The following is a 27,539-nucleotide window of genomic DNA, read 5'->3' on the forward strand; positions in this document are numbered from 1 at the left end:
ATTGTTAACTTTGTTTGACTATTATTGTTTTTGTATTTTTTACTAACTTTTTTCATTGATAGTAGGCTCAGAGCTACCAGGAGCTATTCCTTCAGAAACGACTTTTTGAGCAGAAGGCATGGGTCTTAGAGGATATGTATACACTGAGGTTGGAGGGTCCCAGAGCTTGGGCTGCAGCCTGACTGGATGTCTACACTGCAAATAAACAGATTCTTAAGCTGAGCCCTGTGAGTCAGTCAGCCACAGGTATCTAATTGCAGTGTAGGTATGCCCACAGGGTCAAGGCCCTCATTATCCTCCTCTTGTGTCCACCAGTGTTGTATCCATATGTACAGGCATCCTGGAGTATGCAACCATATTCCCACAAGACAACATCCTCTGTCCCCATTTCAAGGGGTTAGTTAGATCCTTTTCCCTTAAGAGAGAGGAAGATCAACAGGCAAAGGTGGAGGACCAGTTGATCTCGCAAGCAATTTTGTCATCTTCCCCTGATGAGGCAGTCATCTACACCTTGTCCAACAGATAACTTTAAGGCATTTTGACATCTACTGAAAGGAGCAGTTCAACTGAAGTTCAGAACATTCTGCAGGAAAGTCTCAACAAGATTGACTTAAAAGCTAAATGGAAGAGGTTTCCTATTTGGACATCTCAGCATCAGTTATGTCTCCTTCAGCAACACCCATTTCAGCAAAATTGGACTATTTACTATCTCTGAAACCATCTTGATTTTTTTTCAGGTAGTTCCATAAAGTGTTCATCTAGCAGCAATATATGCACATCACCCTCCTATCTAGGACTGCACTGTATTTTCACACCCTAGAGTGGGTATATTTCTTAAGGGCCTTATTCATGTTTTTCACCCAGTTTGTGAGACATAAGTATAATACTAACAGTGTTGATGGGTCCCCCATGTGAGCCAATTGCAACCTGCTCCCTATACCACCTATCAGTGAAGCCTTCTTTTTTAGAAGATCTTACACTGACTCAAAGGGAGAGAAGATTCAGGCGTGCATGGAAGGTCCCCCTTATATAGTGTTTCATAAGGACAGGTTTACTTTCAGGCCTCATTCCAAATTCCTAGCCAGAGTTGCTTCAGAGTTCCATATGAACCAGTGTATTCTTCTCCTAGTCTTCTTCCCCAAGCCTCATCAACCCCAGGGGATGTCATATTCTTGATATAGTAAGGGCATTGCCCTATTACCTTAACAGGACGGAAACATTTAGGAACACACCTAGATTGTTCGTGACTTTGCTGATAGGTTTAAGGGCCAGGCAGTATACGCAATGAGATTATCAAAATGGGTCTCCAGCAGTTGTTTAAGAATTTCTTACAAGCTAGCCAAGTGAGATCCATCTAGCCACATGAGAGTTCATTTCACTAGAGCCCAGGCAACCTTTTCTGCCTGTCTGAAGAATGTACCTATTTCTGAAATGTATAGAGCAGCCGTGTGGAACTCAGTCCACGCATTTACAAGAAACTATTCTTTGGTAGATGGTTCCAAAAATAATGCCCATTTTGGTAGCGCTGTCCTACAGTCGTTCTTTAAGTAGGACTTCTAGTACCTACCTCCAAGCAGACAGACAACTGCTGGTTAGTCACCAAGAGTGGAACTGTGATTTTTTCGAGATGTGTTATCCACCTGGATTCCATGATTCACCCTCCTGACCCCGCTTCTACAGAGTACTACTCCTCTGGCATTCTGTATTGGCAAAGGAACTTAGAGTTGGTTGGGCCTGCACCGCCATTTATGTTCTCAAGTATGGGGATGTGAATCCATCTAGAGCTCGGATATGGCCTTAAAGGATACTGCTGGCAAAATAATCTGATCCCATGAGCATTGGGTGCACGTGCACCTAGAATGGAATCCATCTGGATCAGTGGTTCTCAAACTTTTTTTTTTGTGGACCACTTGAAAATTGCTTAGGGTCTCGGCGGACCACTTAATGATCTTTCCAAATGTTGTTTGTACCATTAGCTAACTGTTGTAAAACGCTTTGGGTAAAAGTGCTATATTAAAAAAAAAAACCTTGATGATGATAAACTTTTTTTGTTCTACAAATAAAAGCACACAACTCACATTTTAATATCAGTAGTCTTACCTTTCTAATGCAATGCATGTGCCCTCTCTACCCTGCTGCTGCAGCCCCTGAGCTGGGGCTGGGAAAGAGGGGGTCTCTCCCTCTCTCCCCCTCCTCAGCAGCCCCCTAACTGGGGCTGGGAAGGAGCGGGGGGTCTCCCCCGCCATAGATCTGAGGCTGGGCAGGAGGGCCGTCTCTCTCCGGCAGCTGCAGCCCTGGGGCTGAGTAAAGTCGCCTCTTTCTCTGGCTGCTGCAGCCCTGCACATCCCAAATTCCCTCCATGCCCTCTTCTCACTCCACTGCCCCCTTTCACCTACACCATATTCCCCCCCCCCCCCCAAGACCACCACCTCACCTTCCATGTGCGTCTTCTCCAGGGTCCAGGCACCTAATTAGTGAAGTCACACCTGCACGGCTCCACTAATTAGGTGGGTGGCCCTTCATTCTCTTGTGTGGGGCTGCCTAGGCGCGCACCTTAGAGGGAGCTATCCGCGGACCACCTGAATGGAGCTTGCGGACCACTGGTGGTCCATGGACCACAGTTTGAGAACCTCTGATCTAGATAACCTCTTGAAGATCCACAGTTACTGTTAGTTAAGTAACCATTCTTTGTGTCTATATAAAGGAGCCTAATAATGATGTCATTTCTTTGCAAGTCCAGTTTAACCATTGATGTCTCTTTAATACCTGGGTCTTAGAACAATTAAAGTCAAGTCTCTATCTAAGGCTACCTCTGTAACCACTAACAGAGTAAAGCAGAAGTTTTAACATCAGAGCATGGTCTGTAAATCTTAAACAGCGGTGTTAGGATTGAATTTTCCCATCTGATGACTTTTTATCAAGGTAGCAGAGATAGAAGGTTCCTTAGTACTAATATCTGATTCAGACATCTAGAGCGAATACTTTTCTAGAGTGGTATTGGATTTTCTATGTCTTTTGGTAAAAATATTGGTAAAATTGTATTTTTGAGCTTTGAAGCCTATTACGTAAACTACCAGGGAAAAACCAGTTCTTCAGTTCTGTTCTGGGAAAATAGATATATCTTGTAGTTATGTGTTAAATATAACCTAGACATGACTATGACCTACATTCTGGTATCCTGTAGAGTAGTAGCCGGTGAGCTCACCAGAACAGAAAAATCAATCACATGAATGGGAGCTAGACCAAAATAATACGAGGCACATTATTTCCTAAATAGAGATGTAGTTCAGGCTAGACTTTTACACATTTGGTGGAAACAACAAAAGCAGGTTAGTTAGAGGACAGATGAACTCAGAAGTGGCTCCCATTCTCTCCCACAGAACTCAACTCTTCCAATCTGTTGGTGTGTGGGTTTTTTGAATGTCTTCTCCTGTGGATATTTCCTCATGCTTCTCTAATGCTGCATACAGTTTTAAGAAGCAGCAGCTGCAGAATGAAAATTGATTAGGATCCAGTCAGTTTTACTTCCCCCACAGGGTTCTGATCAGTAGCAGTGACACTTTAATATTTTCAGTTTTACTCTTTGCTGGTTGAGAAAGCAGCAGTATCAAATGCAGAATCACAGCTCTATTGCTGAGTGAGTAGGATGGTACTCTGTTGTTTCTCATTTGGGAGGTTAGCTTTGCAACATTATAAAGCTGTTTTTTTTTTTTTAACAAAAGCTTATATTCCACAGAAACTGAAAGTTTTAGGCCACTTGCCAGAGAAAGTTTTCTACTGATGATTGGTGAGAGTGTGGGTTTTTTTTAACCTGTTGAACTGCAGTATCATTCATTTAGCATCTGTTCGTTTTCCTCTGTTTCTGTAAAGCGGATAGTGAATAGCTGGAAGAGATTAGAAATCTAAATTCTTTGCAGGACAACATTAGAAGGCATTGTCTTTTTTTCTGAGTGACTTAATATTTTCAATTCTCATGGGTGATATAAAGCAGGTATATAAAATGAATATAGATAAAACTAAACTTGGTGCATGTGCATTCTGTTTCAAAATTCTTAGGTGTGTGGTATGGACTGGTGATGAGCGGGTTTTTTTCTACAACCCAACCACTCGTCTCTCTATGTGGGACCGGCCAGAGGACTTAATTGGAAGAGCTGATGTGGACAAAATTATTCAGGAACCTCCTCACAAAAAAGGAATGGAAGAAGGAAAGAAACAAAGTAAGAGGAAAATCATCATTATCAGTCCCCATTCTCCCCATCACCACCTTTATAGGATTAATAGAGAGGCAACGAACAACTTTTTGCCCAAGCTCCATTTTGTGCTTATTTTCAAAACGAGCATAAAAAATAAGTGATTGATAGAACTGCAAGCTGACTTTGAAAAATGAGGTGTAATTATGAAAACTGAGACAACTAAGTTAAAAAGCTGACTGGGATAATAAATTGCAGATATATGAAGTGCTTAAAAAAAAAAAGGTCCAAGAGAATAAAGGGGATGTTAATGACAGGAGAAATGTTATGTTAGATAAAAGAAAATATGTATGAAAACAAACTTAAAGGAACAGACATTCTTTATTGAGAAGAAAGGGAGAAATGGTTAAAAAAAATTATAGGGAACAGGAATAGATTTTCAGGCCAACAAAAAGCAGACAAAGATCTAATCACAAAGATAAGACCGTAAAATACTGGAGCATTGAAAGAAGGGAATTAAATTAATGTTGACTGAAATAAAATTCTGCAGTGATCAGAAATTGTGTTTATTTCTGGGGGTTGGGCAGCATTATTTTCATTAAGAAGCTACTGAAGTAAGACTATTTTGGGCATAATTTCTAATAAATCATCCAAGAATGATAGACTTGAGCATTTAAGAGGAAAAGGCTTTTTTTGGGTGGGGAAATATAAGGGAGATTTAATTCTAAAGACAGTAGTGCAAAATATTACTTTGCAATTAGAAGATATAAATGGTCTCAATGAAGCATTTACAAAGGCACATTTTAGCCTCAATTTTTTTTTTGGAAATGTGAGTTAGATGTTTAATTCCTTTAAAATACAAAACTGACCACAAATCATGTAATGTAGTGTTTCTCAAACTTTTTATGCAGACGACCCATTTGGACTTAAAAGAAAAAAATCACTAACCCCCCTCCCCACTAGAAAAAAATTGCGACCTTCTACCTTCAGCCCCACTCAGGGCAGAGGGCTTGGGGCTCCAGCACCCCTTGGGGAGTTCCTGCTTGCAGCTTTCTGCCCTGGTGAACCCAGTGAAGTGGAATGGTGACCCACTGTTTGATAACTGCTAATGTTGTGTTTTCTTCTAACTTATACTAAATTGCGTCCCAGTCTTACAGTCAGATCCATGGGGAGGGGGGTGGTGAGGAAAGTGGGCCACCTACACAGTCCGCTGGGCTTCGCGCTGGGTTTAGGGATGATAGTTTGATTACTTAATTTTACTGAAATGAATGAGCTCAGCAGTTTGAGTTTGTATATTTATGGTTCTGTTCTATTTTCTGCATGCAAGTGTATAAAACACAAATGAAAAGAGAGTTCTTAAATCTTGTTATGGGAAAAGGATTTTAAATGTAATTAGAGAGCAGATTTCATAAGAACTAATCCCTTCTGTTGAATGAATGGAAAATAGAATATGGAAGAGAATTGTTTTGTGGCTAATACAAAACCAGGGTGTTGGCACTTGCTATAACAATCTGATTTATAGGGACAATTAAAGATGGAGACTTAAGCATAATGCCATAGTGACAAAAATTGTCAAGCTCCGATGATATTTCTCTAAAACTGAATGAAGAATTGCATCTAATTTCCTTCAAAATAATGGGTTAAAATTGTGATCAGGCAGATTTATATGGTATGCAAGAGGCTTCAGGCATAAGTTGTGAACTTTTCTTTACTTCATCTAGAAGACTGTTAATGACACTTATCTTACAGTTAAAGAAGATCATGAATCAGCAGAGGAAACAAATGATGATGAGCCTATTAAAACAAAGAAGCGAAAGTAAGTTAATCTTGAAAACACTTATATGGACTTAGTCTAGATATAGAAGGCTCTGTTCTGGTCTCAGCGGCACTCATGCAACCCTGTTGAAGGCAATGGCATTGCCTGGGTATAAGTGAACAGGATTACTTTAGATTTCTGCTACCTTTCTTGCTAATGTTACTTAATTTGAGGGTTTTAGAGCTGGATAGAATTCATGTTGAGAGAGAATTCCATCTTCTGTGGAAGTCATAAATAATAAATGTGTGTTTGTGATAGAAGCTATCTGTGATAGCCTGATCTCCCTCAGGAGCATTTTGAGCTGTCTTTACATTATACAGTTCTGTGGTATTAGCATATGCCACTCATTTGCCCAGCTTGTGTTCACTCTATTTGCACAAGTTTTTGTTGCCCCAAAAAGACAGTAGTATCGATTTTTGAGCTTCTTTGATTTTCTATAAAAAGGCTGTTTTGACTGTGCTATAACATCAAGAGTGATTGTTTTTGCTTTGTTTGGTTTGCAGAAAATCAGGGCAAATGTTATTGCTCCTACAGCTATATGCCTTGCTAGAAGTATAACTACTCCCATCTTGGTATTTTGTGTCATTTGATGTAATCATGAATTAGATCCTGGTTATGACTGTGAGAATTTAGAATAATACTTCTGGGAACCAAGAATGTCTCAGTAAATATCCCTAGATGAGCAGTGTATTTTTTAAAAATGTCTTAAAGTGAATTATTTGGTGTGGTTTTTTTGGCAGTTCCCCCCCTTAAACTTAATTTGCTCTACATTATAAATGTTATAAACTTGCTCAATCATGTCCTTTTTAACTCAATAAACGGAGCCTGGTGTTTTTAACAAAGAGTTAGAATGTAAAATAGTATAAAACAAAAGATGGATTAAACCTACTTTTCTTTTTAGTGATTTTACATTTTCTTTTGATTCGCTTGATAATACTTAAAATCTGAATGCCTTGTTTGTGTTTATTCACTCTGATGTTTCAGTCTTTGACAAATGTCATGCAGTGGTTTGTACAAGCCTATATTGCTGGAATGATCTAAAATTTATGTTCTATTTGTGATGCAGTTAGATATCTTAACTGCAGTGTTAACATCACTTCTAAGAGGATACTGTATGTTTGATTTTTACAGGAAAGATGACAACAAAGACATTGATTCAGACAAGGAGGCTGCCATGGAAGCTGAAATTAAAGCTGCACGTGAGAGGGCCATTGTCCCGCTGGAGGCTCGAATGAAACAGTTCAAGGATATGCTGCTAGAGAGAGGGGTCAGAGGAACTATCCTTTTGACAATAAAGTAGAACCTTGTTAATTCTTACTTTGCTAATTTGCAAGCCTAATAATTCTCATACACACAAAAGCAGTCTCATCCCACTTCTGAGGAAAGATTGAACACGAGTTGGGGCTGTGATTACTAAAATCATCACAGTTATCCTAAATAATTAAAACTGAACTACGTTGTCAAAATAAGTGAACCAAATATTCTGTGATGCATTATCTTTTCCTTTCATATCTCCTGATTCTTTAAGCCACAATCAGTGTGAATTAGCATGATTTTGTTTATATATTTAATTTTCCAATGTTAGTTTTCAAGTTTCAACAGTGTGCTGCTGATGTACAGGAAAGAGAAGGGGATAAATCCCTGTCCCGAAGACTTTTCTTTTAAAAAAGTATGTAGTATATTGACATGTCAAAACATAGGTAGGGAGGTGGAGATTTTTCAGAGGCACAGAGGTCATATCAGGCACCCAGTACCCATTGAAAATCAGTGGGAGTTGAGCACCTCATTCCTATTTGTTCTTTTAAAATCTTCCCATGATCACAACATGAAAGGAGAAAAACTTTCACCTCATCTTTCCTTGAACTATTCTGCTAACATTGAAAACTAGCCATTTCTTTTTTAATTAAACTGAGTTTGAGGCTTGATCAATACCTGTTGACTTTTATAGATGCACTGGCTTCCTAGAATGGTAGCAATGTTTATATGCAAAAGAAAAGAGGTTCCAAATTTGAAGTGATGCCTGTACATCTTTTGTTTTGATCCACAGCAGTGCCATTTTAGGGTTATTCCAAAAAAGCTCAGTTGAGATCAGCTTACAGGATAGGCATTTTTTCAATACAAAGATCCATTTGTGTATGAGAAACTTTCAATTTAAAAACTCAGAACATTTAGCAAAGGAACAGAGCAGTCATGGGAAATCAAAATGCAAAGCTTGAAGGTTCTCTTCTGATGTAGTGATTTTTAAATGCCACACAGTAGTGGTTATTTTAATGAGTAATTAGATGTGTGTTACTTCTGTGTAATTATGTAGACGTTTTCAGAGCCAATTAGTGTGGAAATTTGCCATGCTAACCTCCCACCGCTTGTCATCTATTAGTGATGAAAACTTCAGGATGGATTTCAGTTATGTCGTCTTTTTAACAGATGTCCTGTAGATTTCAAGCAAAATACACAACCTTTGTATCTTTGGGGGAACTTAATTACCAGGCAAAATCCAGTCTATTTTTTACTTTTTAAAGGTTTCTGCCTTTTCAACCTGGGAGAAGGAGCTGCACAAGATAGTTTTCGATCCTCGGTACTTGCTTCTCAATCCTAAAGAAAGGAAACAGGTAATAGAAAAGGTTAATTAACTTCAAGACATACATATCATTAAAAATAATCTTTGAGTGGAAGTATAGTCCTTTGGGGACCTGTATTGCAAATGGTTTTTTGTTTGTTTGTTTTATGCTTTATTTTCAACAAAGAGAGCAGGAGCTGTTACTTCTCTGGTGATAAGATTCATTTCTTGCTGCAATTATATAGATAGATAGATAGCCAGGAGGCTGCCAAAAAACAGGTGCAGCAGAGAGCATCTTCATTGTCACACCAAAATATTAATAGAATGAATAACGAACACATTAAAAATCTGAGCATTGAAAAATTCAAGCACAGGCTTTATTATAAAGGCAGACTCAGTTCAGGAATCCTTTCTCCAGATGAAGGAAGAAAAGTGAAAAAAATTGAAAAGCTTAGGAGAGGAATAAGCCCCTTTTTCTTAACATATTACCCAGAAATGTTTCAACTTTATTTTTGTATTAGTATATTTAAATCCTCCAAGTAAGTCTCAGGTTAACAAACAAGTTATGGGAGGAAATGTTCATATGACGACAAATACTACTGTATTACACCACTTCCCATACATGCAGTGGGAATGGATTCTGAGTGTATTACAGAAGTTATTCCAATCTCTACATTACTGTTGATATGCAAATATGTGAGTGTTGCATAAATGGATGGTCTCTGTTATAATGGTAATTTAATCCCTTAGTGTAAGTATTCAGGATTATGCAAGATGCCCATGCTAATATGAAGTGTATCAGTTGTTAGGGGAAAGGAGAAGTTCTGTTCTCTTGTAAAGAGGTATCTAACAAGGGTGGATTAGTAATTCCTTCCAAAATAATGGGGTGTGTGTATAAATATATAAGAATGAATGAAAGGGAAATGGTATTGGTTATTTTGGATATTTGAGTACTGCCAGGGTACAGCTACTAGCAGAACTGGGAAGGTATGGTAAAATGGCTTCATTTGGAATTGTTCTGCAATTGGAGAACTAAATGTTGGGCCCGGGCCCCAGGGGGTCATACAGAGACCACCCGTGAGTGTGAGATTTCTTCACTAATATGAGGTCAGATTCACACGTTTGCTAGGCCAAAGCAGGCATACCCTTCCACAGACTAGTTGGGAAAACTCTGCAAGTTGAAACACATGAAGTTTTCTTTCTCTTCACCTGCCTTTCCCTCATAGGGGATAATATGACTCCAAATTTGTACATCTTATGTCTTATTGGTATTTCTCTAGGTATTTGACCAGTATGTGAAGACCAGAGCAGAAGAAGAGCGTAAGGAAAAGAAAAACAAAATAATGCAGGCCAAGGAGGATTTCAAGAAAATGATGGAAGAAGCAAAGTTTAATCCAAGGTAGGTGGCTTATTTCACATTCACATGTGAAAGCTTTTGCCAGGTCAAAATACACTTTATTTTTCAGTGGGTAATTTAACCCCCCTTTTGCTCCTTTCAAAACTGTAAAAGAAGGGGGAAATGAACTCTAAGAAAATCTTGGGCCTGTTGAAATGTATTATTTTCTTCTGCATGATTATAGGCTCCCTAACCAACAGAGTGCTGGAATTTGGGGGGTTTGATATATTATAATTCACTGGTTCAGAATGTGAAAAAATCCCCAGTACATGGCTGGATGGTGAGAAAGGGCTCTTTATTTTTTTTTTTTTTCCCCCCAATGAGTGTTCTCATGCAGCACTTGTAGCCTTTGCGGATCGTACTGGCCTGTGAGAAGTTTTCCTTGTAACAGAAAATCACTGTGTACGTGTTTGGGTTTGTTTGTTTGTTTTTTTACCTTCAATGAAAAAGTGTATATCGTGTATTTGTGGATGTGTAGATATCCTACACAGTATTACAGAAAATACTAATTCTGCAGTATAAAAATCACAATGAGTCTATGCCATCCAGGGGTATCAATCACAGTAAGTGTTTTGGTGTTTTTAGCATGGGTACTAGATATTCTAGATTATGGTTCCAAGATGCCTGAATTGTTCATGTTCATAGTTCTCGCCCAAACAACTCATAACCATCCTTATGTCACTTAATAGCTTATAAGCATTATATTTTACATTAGATGTATTTCAGTGTCACTTCTAACCTGGATCAGACAGGAATTCTTTTATGTTAAAACAACGGTTCATTTGATTCACTTCAACTTCATGGATTCAGCGACATACATTGAAATGTGCTGGAAGCCAGCATGTGCAGGCTTTAGGCTAACCAGCATAATTGACTTTACATCTGTAAAAACAATCATCAATCAGCAGTGTTTTTAGACATCCAGTAAGAGAAGTTGTCAGGAAGATTACACTTTTTGGCAGCTGTGGGAGTTTGAGTATTTAAAATACATGAATGGGTGTGCTAAATATGTCCTTCAGAAGGATTGACTTTAGTACTTTGCAATCCAAGAAAAACTAAAACTCTTCTCTCTCTGAGTGTTTATGTATACCAAGACAAAAGCTGTTTTCGCACAGAAAAAATATAAAAATGGGAGAGAAGAATATAATCTCCAGATGAGGGACTTCATATTTTGTTTTACCCTATCCTTCATCTTCTAGTGTCAGTTGTTTGTCTAAGGCATTGCTGCACTTCCATGTGTGTCAATTACTTTAAAAAAATAATCTATCCCAGTCTAACATGCTCAAGTTTGTATACCACTTTTTTTATACAGCTCGTGTTCTTCAGTATAGCTGTACATTCACTTTCTAATCTTTTTGAACAAGCTATCAAATTTTCTTCTTTTTTTAATTTACCCTACAGCAACAGTAGGCGGGATTTTCCAAGTCTAATTATTTCCATGCTGTGATGAACACATTCGTATGATTATAAGTGTCTCACGTATTCTTGGGGCCAGATTTGCATCAGATCTTGGAAAAAGCACAGTAGTGTTTTTTTTCGAGGTAAGTGGCAGTACTATATTTACTGCACATCTGAGATTGGAATCTGGCCCTGAAGGTGAGAGAACTGTAAAGAGAATGCTACACAGATAATGGGTGGAAAGCCCTGCACTACTGCACCTGCTCAATGTTAAAAATATCCCAACTCCTTGTGTCATAAGGTTAAACTATATAATGTTCATTGCAGGAAAATTAATTTATCCAGTGTTCTACATTGACTAACACCAAATGTTGAATTTCCCAGTGTCACTCTTAGCACAGTTTGGCTGCAAGTGAGTGCATGTAAATTTTAGATCGCACAGTCGTGAAATATCTGGATAGGCTGCACTACAGTGTTAATCCCAAGAAGTTAAGGTGTTCTAGACAGTTGAATTAAGCACATTTATTTTCTTTGGTTGCATTGTAATCTTTTTTCCCTAAACCTGCACACTTGCATGGATAATTTAAGTATAAGTCTTGAGCAATATTCTTCTTTGTGTCTGCTTAACCCAACTCCTCTCTGTAGTTTATTGATCAATTATCTGCATAGTGAGAAGAGAGGGTTTTTTTTTTTTTAATTGTATTTTGGCACGTGATCTAGCAGAAGAGATGCTTTTTCTGCTGAACCTACTTCACAGCAAAGATAGCTCGAACAAATCAGTTCACTTGCCATTTTGTTACAGAGCTACTTTTAGTGAATTTGCAGCCAAGCATGCTAAAGACTCGAGATTCAAGGCAATTGAAAAGATGAAAGATCGAGAGGCCTTGTTTAACGAGTTTGTCACAGCGGCAAGAAAGAAGGAGAAAGAAGATTCGAAGACCAGAGGTGAGAAGGTAAGGTGGTTTTAGTTCCAGTGGCATGAGTGGTGGTCGCTTGAATGGGATGGGACAAAGCCAGTATTTGGTTTCCAGTGTTCTTTCACTAAGATTTTTGTTCCCTAGCCTTACAGCTTTTAAAATACAAATATTTGACTACTCCTTGTTTTATGGCCTTTTAAATTAATCATATTAATTTTTCAGGTATATCAACTTCTAGGCAATGCAAATACACTGATAATTCATTATATTTAAAATAAATTAAATAAATAAACCCACAAGCCACATCATGCTGTTTTTAACTGGAATGATACTTGTCTTTTTTTTTAAAAAAGGTGACATCCTGGAGGATGAAAAGGATGCTTGTCCTCTTTGGGTAGAAAATCCAGAACTGGCCATTACCTTCCTCTTCTCTCAGTGGTGGCAATAAGATTTCAGAATTCTTTGTAGACTAGTCCATTTAAATTTTAAAAAGCTGCTTTATCTCCTTTTCTACCTAAAAGGTAGCACTTTAGTGACTTTCTAATCTTTCAGTAAACATACCTTAAGTATAAATTACTGCTTATCAGAATTAAAGGTCGACTATTAAAGATTAATGAATTCCAAATGTCATTTGGTTGTGATGTCAATACTCAGGAGCAAGCGCTCACCACTGGGAAAACAGACTGCTACGGAGGTGGCATCAATAGTGTTACTATCAGAATATGCAGCCACTTTCCTAAATGTCCCTGTGTGTTGTGTGAATGGAGAAAAATAACCTCTGAAGCCTAATCATTTTTGACATTTAAAATCTCCAACATTTATTGTGTAAAACAGAGCTAGTGTAAATTCCACTTATTAGGAAGCAGTGGTGAGAGAGTAGCATGATACTTGTAGAAGATAAAATGCTGTGGCATACAAGAATTGGAATACTTTAATAATTGAAATAGCAATTTTGGATAAATATTTCCAAAGTCAAGAATCTGATTCTTCTAATTAAATGCATTATTGGTTTTTAAATTACATTTATTCTATTGCTGATGTTTTCAATAAATGATTATGCTTTCAGAGAAAAGGAATGAAATCTAATTGAAAACTATACCTAAACTTTTACATACTGTATTTGAACCACAAATGTGGAATTTTAAAACACTGTTTTTGCACCATAGCAATAGTCTAGTTGAAAGTTTAAAGAGATGTAAATGCTTTTAGTTTTAATATTGCATGATTATTCTGAATTAGACAAGTTAAAAGAAGAAAGACTGTATTTCTTTTTGTACTTGAAACTAATGTTCTTTCTCCAAAAGCCTTTTGTAACCATTTTATGTATTCTGTTTTATAACAAGTGGATAGACTTTACAGTTATGTGCTGTGCGGCCTGTCAATCAGTTCAGTCTGACAGCTGTCAATCACTGACACGCAAAGTATTATGGGATTCCCTAGTGAGGAAAGAATTGGTATCTCTGTGTGGTGACTTTAGCCTCCCGCAGTTCCGGTACTTTACATTTTTTTAGCTTTTTCCTTGTGAAGTGATGAGAGTTGTGCCCAGAATGTGTTGACTGAAAAAAAAAAAAAAATCTAAATACACCTGCAGTATTTTCAGCCTTATTTTTGTTTGCTTTTAAAAAAAAATGTAAAATAAAATAAAATAAGGCAGCTAAATTGTAAAGTGAAGCTTTCTCAGCCAGTATTAAAAATCCAAAGATTTTCTATAAAGAAGGTAAGCTCTTCACAGAAATCTTTAAAGTAAGAGTTTGAAATATTGTTTTGATTTCCTCAGTTGAGATTTATTATACTAAACAGTGCCATGGGAGCCTCTCTTTCAGATGGTCATATAGTCCTTTTTATCACTGTAATGAGTCAAATCTGGCCCACCTTTACTCATATGAGTAAGTGGAACTCCATAGGTACTATTCAAGTGAGTGAGGTTTGGCTCAGTGTGTGAATTTTCATGGTGAAGAAGCACAACTGCTTATTGAAGGAATCAAAAGCAGCAAAGAATCCTGTGGCACCTTATAGACTAACAGACGTTTTGCAGCATGAGCTTTCGTGGGTGAATACCCACTTGCATCCGAAGAAGTGGGTATTCACCCACGAAAGCTCATGCTGCAAAACGTCTGTTAGTCTATAAGGTGCCACAGTATTCTTTGCTGCTTTTACAGAACCAGACTAACACGGCTACCCCTCTGATACTTGAAGGAATCAAGTGTAATATGGGCTGGTAACATGGAAGCTTTTCTGCAAGCTGTCGTCATACTGACCCAGAACACTTCCTGTCTTCCTCTGGCCTCTCCTCAAAATAGACATTGCAAGAAAAGTAGCATAAAAGGCCAACAAACTCAGTCTAAGCTGAAGTCTCAGCCATATGTATACTCACTTTGCCAAGATTATAAGGTTAGTGCATTAACTTTGTTCCCTCTAACCCTTAATAGCTTCCTACCTGCCATTCTGCTCTAGTTTAGGCATTGCGCTCTGTTCTTTCTCAGTTCAGGACACTTAAGTTGGCAATATCTTAAGCCCTTACATAGCAAGATGACAACATTTTGTCAGGTTATTGTTTTAATTAATGGCTTGTTAATATCCTGCCCCACCTATTGACTTGAGGCGGCCTGTCTTAGTGCACTGCCTTGTGCCATGTGCATATAACCAAGGATGTTTTTGGGTGCTGAAACAGTCTTATACTGTCCTCTGTGTTAAGACTGAAAATGGCATTGCACTTTCTGAGGAAGAAAGCTACTGGCTACATGATCACATTTACTACTGAACAGGCCAGTAGTAAAGTAACAGTCAGCTAAGACCATGTCTGTTCCTGGCTTAAGAAAAAGTACTAGGTTGTGAGATCATGCTGGCTTTAAAGAAGGAGAGGAGGGAAGACAGCTAACTGTTTCTGTAGTAACATGGAAAAATGTTGTTTTGATTCTTGAGCTGGAGCTAGTGCCAGTGTATTACTATTTGCAGTTGTGCTTTGGTTGTGCAGTGTTTTAGTCTTCTTTCTCCATGTAAGAGGAACCACTGCATATTGTGGACTCTCACCAGGCTCTCAGGATGGATTAATGAATAGCCAGTGACCAGTGTAAAAAGGAAGCAGAAATACTGTCTCTGTCTCTGTGTAGATATATATTACAAAAGAGTGTTCCTGTTTACACTTTGACCAATAAGATACCCTTACTTTTATAGATTTCTGTAGTAACATCTTAAAACACCTTGTTTTACGTTTTAAATGTAAGTTCCTAATGCTCATGGCTTAGAAAGCTTCGTATCTTGATACTGCTTGCATGTTTTATTTAAGATCAATTCTGGAACAATATACAGCATTTTATAAAATAAGTAAAAGGTTTTGCTTTGCATCTTGTTCAACACCCTAAGGTAGAGTTACAGTACTGTAGGTGAAGAGTTCCAAACTTCTTCACTGTAACACTAAGGAGTTGTTTCCTAATCTCTGTTGTACTTGTCTCCTGTCTTGAGACAGCACAGGAAAAGTCCATAAAGTTTCTTACAAACTTAAGCAATAAAAACACTGTCAAGAGCCAAGTTCATCAGTGGGGAAGCCTGCAGAATATTGGCTCTGATCTTCATTTTACCCTAATATGTGGTAATAACTATATATGTCATTTTAAGAGACCTAGAAGGTTTCAGTTAGCTGATAAGGCACACACTTTGATAGCCTTACATTAGTCTTCAGCTCCCATTGTTAACCTCTGTATGTGGGAGCTGAGACTTTTGGGGGAATTCAAAATATATAGCCAAGCCGGCCCAAGCTAGGTAGTAGTATTATACTGCAGCAAAGGAACTACTTATGGTCTTGTTCCTATGCCACCAGGGGTTGGTAGTGCTGTGAAGGCAGCATGCTTAACCCTGGGTAGAGAGTGCTTTGAGCTATTCAGTGGGCTCTAGCCCTTCAACAAGTGATGTCAACTGGCCTCTCAAGGAACGGCTTGTTCTCTTGATTGAGAAAGATGGTGGCTTGAATGCCAGGGCCTTGAGGGTTTGAAGTGGTCGGAATTAAAGAAAAAATCCTAAAATCCCAAAAGGGACATGGAGGAACATCCACCCCAGGGATAAAAATCTTTACTAACTGTACGGTAGCTGCCCTTGCAACTGCTGATGCGATGTTGTATCGCTAGTTTGGTTCTTCTGTCCTGAGGTCCAAAGTTAGCATCGGACCAGATGTATTAGTCCTCCATAATGTTCTAGCTATGTACAGTGTTGAGGGGTTTATTATATGTAACATGCCATTTCCATTTTTTTAAATAAGTAGCTACAAATATTTGTTTATGCTTGAATAATTTATTTTAAATTTAACTGCTGAATTACAGCATTTGGGCACCACTTTTGAATATATCTGTCTTCTTAAGACTATAGACTTAATCATTATATACATAAGTTCTGTATATCTTTGTTCAGTTAAAAAAGGTTTAATGAAATGTAAGAAATCCCACTATTGATCTTAAACAGGAGGTCTTTGTACTGTTTGTTGGTTAATCGCAGATACAGTATATACCTCCATCCACTGTATACTTGAGGCATGAACCCATGGGTATTTGTGCTACCTAATTAGGGCTCTGCTTAAAATCTAACTAGCTTCTATATGATGGATGCCCTGAAATACTGGTTTGTGCAGTACAGAAGTTGGAGGGATTATATTTTAAAAGTTCAACAAGAAAGCTTAAATTAGAGTAGAGCAAGAAAACTAAGTGTGCGGATGAATATTTCTTTGATATACAGCTCATCTTAGACTTTGATAGTCTTCCTAGTGTTTCAGTTTTAATATATTTCACAAAAATTATACCCAAAGTGGAAGTGGATTTTAGAGATAATTAACCCTAAAATTCAATATACTTTTAGAGATTTTGATGTTCTAGTATGTAAAATTCATATAGTTCGCTTCGTTGAGGTAAGTCTGCCTCTTTCTATTAGCAAACATTGAGGAATCCTGTTACTCATTAATTGTTTTTCTTCTATCTAAAATATAGATTAAAATGGACTTCTTTGAACTACTGTCTAATCACCACTTGGACAGTCAGTCTCGCTGGAGCAAAGTGAAGGACAAAGTAGAGACTGATCCCCGTTACAAAGCAGTGGATAGCTCTTCACAGAGGGAAGACCTTTTTAAACAATACATTGAAAAAATAGCTAAGGTATGTGTGTAATAGTTTCACTGTTATCTACACTGTTGTTAATATATTTAAGCAGTTTGAGAGACTTGTAATGCTGTCACTTTTGTAGTGATACACATGGAATGCAACCAGACCAGCAGAGGTTTCCTTCTTTCATGTGGTTTCCTTTCAACTGAACTCCAGTTGTCTCATATGCAGTGCCTCCATCGCTTCTTCCACTTCTGTTTCATGTTCCTACCTGCCTATTCAAGGAGCTAATGCCATGAATGAAAAGTTTAAAAATAGTCTAACTAGCATTAATTTCCACAGCAGTTTGCAGTTGAGTTTGTCGCTACAGGGGGGGAGCATGCTTCGTAGAGTGGCTGCTCTCTGATCTGTTTCCTTCCCCAACTCCCATCCAGTGAAGATCCAAACCTGCAATGGTCACTTAATAGCACTTAGTTATTATATAGAGGTTTTAATACGTAGATCTCAAAACACTTTTTATAAAGGAAGGATTCCTCCATTTTACATAAAGAGCAAAAAGGTGAAGTGACTTGTTCAAGGTGTCACAGCAGTCCAGTGCACAGTCCATCAGACAACATCACTTTCCCCTCTCTTTCAGTTGTATTAGTTTTAAATATTTATTTTTACAAGATGATATTTTGGGGGGCTGAAAAGCAGTATACAGTTCAGCTCACTCCTTTGCTTTCATGTGCTTGAATGGAGGAGGGGAACATCTGTCCCAAATAGGTGGGATGGACACAAGATTTATCTGTCATACTTGAACTGAATAGCCTCATCATTCAGACAATCATTTTGAGGTTTGATTTCTCCTCCGTGGTATGGGTTGAGGCATGTCTCTTTAAGGCTGTTACAATAGCCACATACAAATGGTTGAATTGTCTTTGACATTTTAAAGCACAGCATTTTTAATACTGCTGTTGAGCTTTTCCTCCACTTTAAGTTCACAAGATAAAATCTTTAGCAAGAATAGTTTTTAGTGTTGCCAGCCAGCACCCTGTCTACACGATGGCTCTCAACATTGCTAACGTTGCCGGTAAGTCAGTGTTAGCAACAGAAGGAATTCTTTCAAAAATGCCCTAAGTGCAGACAAACCTTGGTAGTTCAGAAGTGGTGTATTTCATTTTTACCTATTTCATAAATGATGGTCTGTTTAATGATACTCATCCTCTTGTTTCCATTAACTGTTAAACCTTTAAATTGTTTGACTGGCTAATCAAAATATGAAAGATGCTACCTCTTTATATGTTGTTAATGGGGAAATATTATGCTTGCTTCTGATTCAGAATTTAGACTCTGAAAAGGAAAAGGAGTTGGAAAGGCAGGCTCGCATTGAGGCAAGTTTGCGTGAACGAGAAAGGGAGGTTCAGAAAGCTCGTTCTGAGCAGACCAAGGAAATCGATAGAGAACGTGAACAGCACAAACGAGAAGAGGCTATCCAGAATTTCAAAGCGCTTCTATCTGATATGGTGAGGCTTGAACATTTCTCTCTCTCATTTGATTACTGTAGGACTTTCTTTGCCAGAACAGTTCATCTAATTGTTACACTAATATAGAAATAAGTTCCCTGATTACACAGTAGCACATTAGCACTTGTAGTGGTTAAACTTCTGTTTCCACGATGCATTTATTTTTTCAGGATTTTTGTCTTGCTGGGAAAAAATGCTTCAGCCTTACAGTTGGTGTCTGAGGTTTCATCCAACAAGTGCATTCTTACAATATTACCAAAAAAGGCAATTAAAATTGTAAATACTTTGTACTAGAAACTCTAATGCATATGTTGGAAATGGAGATTTATTGATTCAAGAACATTTTCCTCACCTCGTTTGTCTGCCCAACTCATGCCCCCAACATAGCATCTGACCCAGCGCTTTTCACTTCAGTTAGAGAGCACTTTATTGCACTAGTTGATCCAACCCTTGAAACAGCACTTCCTAAGAGGGCAGGCTTGGTGAGATGAGAATCTCGTGGTATGTGAGGGGAACCTCTTGCCTGCTGATCTAAGATGTGCGCATACCTGAAAGGTGGGTGGTGGTTGAGCACAGATTCCAGTCCTGTTTTTTTTGGGGGGGGGCAAATATATAAATTAGGTTTCTGTTGACCCAATATCTTTGCTAGTGACATAATGCAGGTAATATAGATTTGGCAGGAGCTCCTTGGAGGTTGTTTCTGGTTCCAGAGAGTAAACATTGCACTAATTAAAGTGCCCAGTGGCTGGTAGGAATTGATTATGATGCATCTCAGAGGCTGCTCTTCTAGATCATATATGGTTAATACAGTACATTATTCAGAGTGGAGGATCCTGATTTTTCTATACAGAATGGCAGAGCAGTCCAGATAGGATGTATCTATCTCCATCTGAACTGATGCACAGTGAGACTCTGCAGCATGAGGTTGGCATTTGACAGTAGCTAATTGCATGAAAGCTGTCATTGTCTCTTACCCCTCTTACCAAATGCAGTTTTAATTCAGATAAAAGTTGTTGATGAAGTATAAGCTAAGCGTTTGAAGCATTGTCTGATAATAAAACAGAGAAAGAACATAGTTTTTGTAAAATGTAAATTTTTGTATCAGGTGAGATCTTCAGATGTGTCATGGTCCGATACTCGGAGGACACTCCGAAAAGATCATCGGTGGGAATCTGGCTCTCTGCTAGAAAGAGAAGAGAAAGAGAAGCTTTTTAATGAACACATTGAAGCACTTACCAAAAAGAAGAGGGAGCATTTTCGGCAACTTCTGGATGAAACTTCAGCGGTAAGAGACTTGTGCATGAATGCCCAGTATAGCTGATGAAAACGAGTGTCTAGAAATGGAAATGACCACTTATGAGGTGGAAGAAAAACTTCAAAGCGTTTCTATCTGATATGGTGCTTCTCTCTGATAAGAGCGTAATGCCCTCAAATTGGGGGCACCATGAGATTGCTAGTCAAGTAGCAAGAATTTGTAATAAATCCCTGGGGGCGGGGGGAAGTACCATAATACTGGAGAATAGTGTATTTTAAAAAAGGAAAGAAAGGAATCTGGGCAATTACAGGCCTGTTAGTCTGACCTCCGTAGTATACAAGGTTTTAGAGCAAATTGTGAAGAGAAGAGTAATTAAATTTATAGAGGTAAATGGTAACTGGGATGTAATGCAATATTGGTTTACCAAAGGTACAGCATACCAGCCTAACTAGATTTCCTTCTTCTGAGAGAATAACTGATTTTGTAGATAAGGGAAGCGCATCTGATCTGATATACATGGACTTCAGTAAAGCATTTGGCACCATACCTCATGGGAAATGATTAGTTAAATTAGGGAAGATGCAGATCAGTACAAGTATTGTAAGATGAATAAGGAATTTGGCTAAAAGAAGGCGGCGGCAACGAATTGTGCTGTAAGGTGAATGATCAGATTGGAGGAAAACTTCCAGTGGAGTTCCTCAAGGATCGGTCTTGGGACTGGTTTTATTCAATATTTTTATTAATGACCTTGGCACAGGAAGTAGGAGTGCTAATGAAACTTGCCAATGATACAAAGTTGGGAGTCAATTGCTGAAACAGAGGATGGCTGGAATATTGTACAGGAAAATCTGGATGACTTTGAAAACTAGAGTGACAAATGGGATGAAATTCAGTAGTACAAAGTGCAAGGTCTAATAATAAGAGTTTCTACTACAAGCTGGGGGCTGATTATTTGGAAGTGACAGAGGAGGAGAAACATGGTGTGTGGGTCGATCACAGACTATGAGAGACACATATGATGTGGCTTTGAAAAAGGCAAATGCGATCCTAGGGTGTATTGGGCCAGGCATTTGAAGATAGCGAAGTATTAATGCCATTATACAAGGCCCTGGTCAGACCTTATTTGGTCACCCATGTTCAAGAAAGATTAATTTCAACTAGAACAGGTGCAGAGAAGTGCTGCTAGGATGATCAAGGGAATGGAGGGCCTGTCTGAGGAAATTGGCAGAGCTTGGCTTATTTAGTCTTGCAAAAAGAAGGCTGAGGGGGGGATATGATTGTTCTCTGTAAATACATTAGGGGGATAAATACCAAGGAGAGTGAAGAGCTGTTAAAGCTAAAGGACAATGTTGACACAAGAACACATGGATATAAACTGGCTGTGAACAAATTCAGGCTGGAAATTAGAAGGTTTTTGACAATCCAAACGGTGAGGTTCTGGAACAGCCTCCCAATAGGAGTGGTAGGGACAAACAACTTACCGTATATACTCGATCATAAGTTGGGTTGTTTATAAGCCAACGCGCCAGACCAGGCGGCATGGCCGCAGCACATTCCAGTGAGATGGGCTGGATTGCATGGCTGCAGCATGCTCTGGCGGACCGGGTGGTGCGGCCACAGCCTGCTCTGGGGGGTGGGGCCGAGCGGCATGGCTGCAGCCTGCCAGCCCCAGAGCTGCAGCTGCTTCGGAGGCTGGGGGGAGAGTAGCATGGCCAGAAGCAGAGAGACTCTTGCCCTGCCTCTACCATTCTGGCTGTGCTGCTTCTCCTTGCTCCCGATGTTGGGGGGAGGGGCTGTGTCCCACCTCTCCCTCTCTATATCTGTTCATAAGCCGACCCCCTTCTCTGCTACTTCCCTTTTTTACTAAAAAAAAAAATTTGTCTTATGAATGAGTATATACGGTAATAAGTTTTGAGAGAGAGCTGGAGAAATTTATGAGTGCAGTTGTATAACAGGGTTGCTCGTGATGATACATTGGTATGTTCCCAAAGCTCATGTTTCAGGGTTTCAGCTGGCCACTGGCAAGGGTCCAGAAGGGATTTTTTTGTCCCCCAGTGTGTTCTGGGAGGGGTTTTTAATCTCCTTTCGCTGAAGCAGCAGGAATGATCACGGCTGGAGATGGAATATTGGACAGGATGGGCCAGGGCTCTGAGGTGGCACCAAGCATTCTGTCTCTCAGGTGCTTGGCTGGTTGGTTCTTGCTCACGTGCTCAGGGTCTAACTGGTCATCATGTGTGGGGTTGGGAAGGAATTTCCCCCCAGGTCACACTAGCAGTGACCTTGAGGGGGTTTTGCTTTCTTCTGCAGTGTGTGGATACAGGATCCATGCCAGGATTATCTGGATAATATCTCATTTAATTATTTCTTTGCTATTGTGGGGTCCTTGTGCACTGGTCAGTCACAATGTATTAGAGGTCAGACTAGATGATCTAGTGGTCCCTTGTGGCCTTAAACTCTATGACTGACTTGCATCCTCTAGCTTTACCTTCTGTAATTAAAGTTCTCAATAATAATTCTTCCCTAGGCTTTTTCTCCCACACCAACTTTCCTTACTTCCCTAAAAAAGGGAATGCTGGAAAGAATAATCTTTTTCTCACCTAACCAGTTATACCACAGTAACCACCTTGAATGTTGTGGTCCATTTTCACATTCAGTCTTTTTTCACACTCTTGAACCTGGTTTCGTCTCTGTAGTCAGTGATCGTCATTCATTTTCCATTGGCTTTTCCACATCTCTGCAATGTTGCATTATTTGACACCTTCTATTATGACACAGTCCCTTAGTATCTTGGGCATTTTAATCTTCTGTCTTTGTTCCTACCTACCCAATAACTTGTCTTAATGAATAGCGGTGGGCAAGCCTCTGGGATGCTATCCTTCACCTTGTCTTTTTTATCTTAACTGCAAAATTCATTCTTAACTTTCAGTTCCATACCGATACTATTTACACCTCTCTCTCTCCTTTCTTTTTGTTGTTTTGTGACTTCCTGCCTCCCTTTTATCTCATTCTGGCTTCATCATAACTTTCTTCAAGTCTTTGGAGGCAGTCTTATTAAATATTGGTTAGACGAGTATCTAATATTCTAATCACTTCGTATATGGTAGACTGAAATTAAAATGATGAATATCTCACTTTGAGCTGGGGCTTCTATACATAGCTGTTTTTACGCATACAAACATGCTGTTGAAATTATTCAAATATGCATTAGGAAGAACTGTTTGAATTTAAACTATAAGAAACTGACATAATTTTGTGAGGACTTTTTCCTCTTAAAATCCACCAGCTTACAGAAAACAAGAGTTCAAAAAGGAAAATTGTGACTATGTCCTTAATTTGCCCCCTTATGCATGAGGATTTCAGGGCTCTCGGGAAAGTGATCATATGTACTGTATGCTTAGACTCTAAATATAATTTGCAATATTGAACTGTTTTTGCCTCTTTTGAAAGATTACTTTAACATCAACATGGAAAGAAGTGAAAAAAATCATTAAAGAAGATCCCAGGTGCATTAAGTTCTCTTCCAGTGACAGGGTAAGAAATAGTCTTGCTCCATTGCTGCTAGCCTTCCCACGATATCCAAAGCAAAAGCAAGTGAATGCTTGTTGAAATGGATTCCCTTTCACGTAAATATAACTATATCACTGTGTTAATCAGATATTTGCTTTTTTTAAAATCGTAAACACTTTTCTGTAGTGATCTTTAAACTAATTATAATAAAATTATTTCTTACACACTGTAAATTAATATGAAGTACTTTATAATCTGTCACATTTTCTATGGTATTGCTCTTTTTCTTCATGCAGAAAAAACAAAGGGAGTTTGAAGAGTACATCAGAGACAAATACATTACTGCCAAAGCTGACTTCAGGACGCTATTGAAAGAGACCAAATTTATAACGTACAGGTGTGTGTCATAGTGTTAGAAGAGCAAAGACTTTTCTTTACTGTACCTTAAGTGTGTTGATGAACTGAATTTCACTTTCTCCTCCCATTTAACATTTATAGACCAGTGTCTGAGGAGCTTTAGTGCAAAAATTGAAGATTACTAGGCTGCCTATGAAGTTGCGTAGTAGTGAGAGGTCCATCACTGTATGTTGGCTTCTGCACTGATTACTATCAAGTGTTGGCAACTGTTCTATAGCAGGGGCTTTTTGGATTTTTGTTTTGCTTGAGAGCACTGTTTTGGGTATTTTGAATACATTGTCAAGCGATTCAGCTCATTCTGTAGTGAAGCCAAATTACCGTTTAATTAGGATCCTTGGTTCAGGCCTAAAAATTAGGGCTGAATACTCTGCTTAATATCCAGTGATGTTAGTGAGAGTTTGGAGACAAGACAGAGGGTGAAACCCTACCCCCATTAAAATAAAAACAAATCTCCCATTGACTTCAGTGGGCTTTGAGTATTAGCTTTACAAGTAAGTTAATTGTTGAAGTTAGTCTGGTCTGGAGCCTACTGCAAATTGTTACGGTCCTAGGCAGATTCCCATTCCAGAAGCAAAAGAGCTCGAGGTAGAAGGGTGCTGACTAGTTTTATTAGATCCTAATCAGATTCTTGTTTCCCTTTGCAGCTAGTGCTGTGTATAAAGTATTGGAGCTCTATGTCAGTTGCTGCTGTTCTCAGTGGGCTGAATTGCAGTCTGAAATTGATGCGGTAGCCAGATGCATCAATCAAACTGGGCTGCAACTGGGAGTTTAACGTCCATGTTTTAATAGTTTGCTACTTCTTGAGTGCTTAATTTCAATTGTGATTATTTTTTTCTTATTTTTACATTTTTTGTGGTTCATTTAATGCTGATAAATGGTTCTGGCGGCCATTAAGACTGAAGTCTTCTGTTTATCCACAGAACAGATACAGCACAGGCAGTGGCAGTGCAAGATTTTTTACACACGCATTCCTGCCAATGTGCCTCACCCCTGACCTGATGGGGCATCTGTATAGGTGAGAGGATAGCTCAGTCTCTATGCCCTTTCAGCGCTTGGCCTATCTACTGACACTGTCGAGAGAGGTTCTAATGGTGCGGGTAGTTTTTGTAATTTGGACATTTATCACCAGTAACTGGACTAAGATTCCCAATGCATTTTATGTAGGCTCCCAGACAGCTGCCCAGATGGTAACTGTTATACTTCATTTCAGATCCAAAAAGTTGATCCAAGAATCCGACCAGCACCTGAAAGATGTAGAAAAGATTTTACAGAATGACAAGCGTTATCTGGTACTTGACTGTGTGCCAGAGGAGAGGCGCAAGCTCATCGTATCCTATGTAGATGACCTGGACCGTCGAGGTCCCCCTCCACCTCCCACAGCTTCAGAGCCTACAAGACGAACAACAAAATAATTATAAAATATTCTCACAATGGGGTGTCTGTTAATTCAAAAGCTTGCATGAGCCATCTGTCCGGTTTTTACATCTACATTACTGTGAACCTATTGAAAACGACCTGAGGAGCAGAAGAAGCAGCAGCATTTGTGAACATAAAATGGTCTCTGTGCAAAGAGAACACTTAAGATATTTATGCTTTTATTTGTGTGGCATGACTGACAAAAATCCCAACCATGCAGGCTGTCTCTAGTAATTTTAGATCTCAGAACAATGGAATATCTGTATATGAGGTGTGGATGTCAGTGATATTTGGAGGCATTCTTTTCAGCAGTGTTATATATGCAAGTCTTAAGAATGATTGACATTTGTGGTTTGAACTAAACTACACAAGTACCACAAATTTCCTCCTAATGGTTACCCAAATTCAGCTGTTTTAACAGACAAAACACTGTCTCAAGTTAAACTATTGAGTGCTGAAGGCAACAGTAAAAAAAAAAAAATTCTTAAATCTGAAAACAAAGGGTCTGATTCTCTATTTGCTTTCACCCTTGTAAATCAGAATTAAGTCTATTAAGTCTATAGAGTGACAGTGATGTGAGTGAAGAATTAGGCCCACAGAGACCAAATTAAACACCATTCTGAATTTGTTCACGCGTCTGCTTTATTTCTCCCCCCTCTCCCCACCCACTTTGAAGTACAGGCAAAATCAGGTTTCTTTTGCCCAAGTGAAGATTTGTCTGATGATTTTTTGCTCAAAATTGGAAACACAGTAAATAACAATGGTTCCCAGAACAGGACGGTTGTATAAACATATTTTTATTTACCATAAAGTGATCTTTACTGACTTCTGGATTAGACCATGAATTTCCCTTCTGGGTAATTCTTGTAAACTATACTCCTGTTATGAATGTTAAACTTGTGTTTCTAAAGTTTAATTTTGAAATGTTGGGATTGTTTAGTTTATGTATTTGAACTACAATAAACCAACCCTTTTTATATATGGATTGAACATGCTTAATAAGTTTGTTAAATCTCAAAGATGTCTCTTTAACAACAACAAAAAATCCAAACTAACACTAGCTATCCTGAAACAGACCATTTGCCTAGTGACACAAAATGAGTTAGTGATAAATCACGTAGACAAATGTAAGTTTGATACTAGAACATCGTATTCATGTGCAAATACAATACAGAATTTGAAAAACACAAATTTTGAGATTTTTGCTATGTTTGCTTAGTCCCTCGATCCTTTTAGTGTTCATTGTACTTGAGATGTTGAAAGAGAGCGAGTATTCCTTCAGTACTTAATCTGTGTCTGGGGGGGGGGGGGGAAAGGGGGTACTACCTTTCTGATATGACACAGCTCTCTTCCACTTGGATCGTCCTTCCTTTCTCCACAAAAAAAATTTTGGAATGAGATTAATCAATTTGTCATGAATTTTTGTTTGACTGCTGTTATGTGAGACTGCTGGTGCTCCAGGTCCCAAAAAATCAAGTGGCTAACTCCTTGCCAGCTGGGGGGTCTTGTTCACTAGAATATGATCTCAGCTTTCTGTAGTTTAACAAAGTTGTATTACCCATGAAGTTTAGATAAAGGTGAAAATTCTCCTCTTACATATTAACATGTATTTTACAGTAGTACTAATAGGCCCTACCATGTTAGGCACTTTTCTCACACAAGCTGACATGATCTGGATTCTCTTGAGTTCTTGGAATTTAGATCACAGCCAGATCTAAGAAAATTTTGCCCAAATTAACACTGCAAAAATGTGTTTAAGAAGCAAACATTTACTCAGTTTTTCTATAAATGCACTAGCAATAAAACCTAAAAATCAAAAGCATAAAAAAGTGACATTCTCCCCAGCTCCTCAAGACACACACAAACTATAGTGGGTCATAGGTAAGATCCTGTAAAATTTGACATCAAGCTACAACCATAAGCACAGTGCTAATAGTCCACCCCCACTATACTTATAAAATAAAATCTCTGTATTGGGTGTGTAAACCGGCATGTCTGGACAAAACCATCTGGGCCTTCCCGTCCCCTCTAACATCTCACTAAATGAGCAATGTATCATGTGCTGATGATTGACATCTCTAGCT

At 38.6% G+C, this 27,539-nt stretch overlaps 1 protein-coding gene across 11 annotated transcripts in view; it reads left to right on the forward strand.

Moving 5' to 3' along the window:
* TCERG1 (transcription elongation regulator 1) overlaps positions 1 to 26,436 on the forward strand; it is a 50,916-nt gene extending 24,480 nt beyond the window's left edge. For 7 of the 11 annotated variants that reach the window (XM_039484421.1, XM_039484415.1, XM_039484416.1 and 4 more), the window contains 13 exons: positions 4,057 to 4,217; positions 5,940 to 6,006; positions 7,138 to 7,273; positions 8,526 to 8,615; positions 9,844 to 9,962; positions 12,160 to 12,310; positions 17,245 to 17,409; positions 18,678 to 18,860; positions 19,966 to 20,145; positions 23,563 to 23,646; positions 23,919 to 24,019; positions 24,965 to 25,054; positions 25,250 to 26,436. In XM_039484421.1, coding sequence (XP_039340355.1) covers positions 4,057 to 4,217; positions 5,940 to 6,006; positions 7,138 to 7,273; positions 8,526 to 8,615; positions 9,844 to 9,962; positions 12,160 to 12,310; positions 17,245 to 17,409; positions 18,678 to 18,860; positions 19,966 to 20,145; positions 23,563 to 23,646; positions 23,919 to 24,019; positions 24,965 to 25,054; positions 25,250 to 25,451 — 1,729 coding nt within the window. In that variant the 3' untranslated portion in view covers positions 25,452 to 26,436. Of the gene's footprint in view, positions 1 to 4,056; positions 4,218 to 5,939; positions 6,007 to 7,137; positions 7,274 to 8,525; positions 8,616 to 9,843; positions 9,963 to 12,159; positions 12,311 to 17,244; positions 17,410 to 18,677; positions 18,861 to 19,965; positions 20,146 to 23,562; positions 23,647 to 23,918; positions 24,020 to 24,959; positions 25,055 to 25,249 lie in introns of all 11 variants that reach the window. The other 4 variants (XM_039484419.1, XM_039484423.1, XM_039484425.1 and 1 more) reach the window with 2 other exon arrangements.
* The last annotated feature ends 1,103 nt before the right edge of the window (positions 26,437 to 27,539 follow it).

This window comes from Mauremys reevesii, linkage group 8 (assembly GCF_016161935.1).
Source record: "Mauremys reevesii isolate NIE-2019 linkage group 8, ASM1616193v1, whole genome shotgun sequence".
NCBI classification, from domain to species: Eukaryota; Metazoa; Chordata; order Testudines; family Geoemydidae; genus Mauremys; species Mauremys reevesii.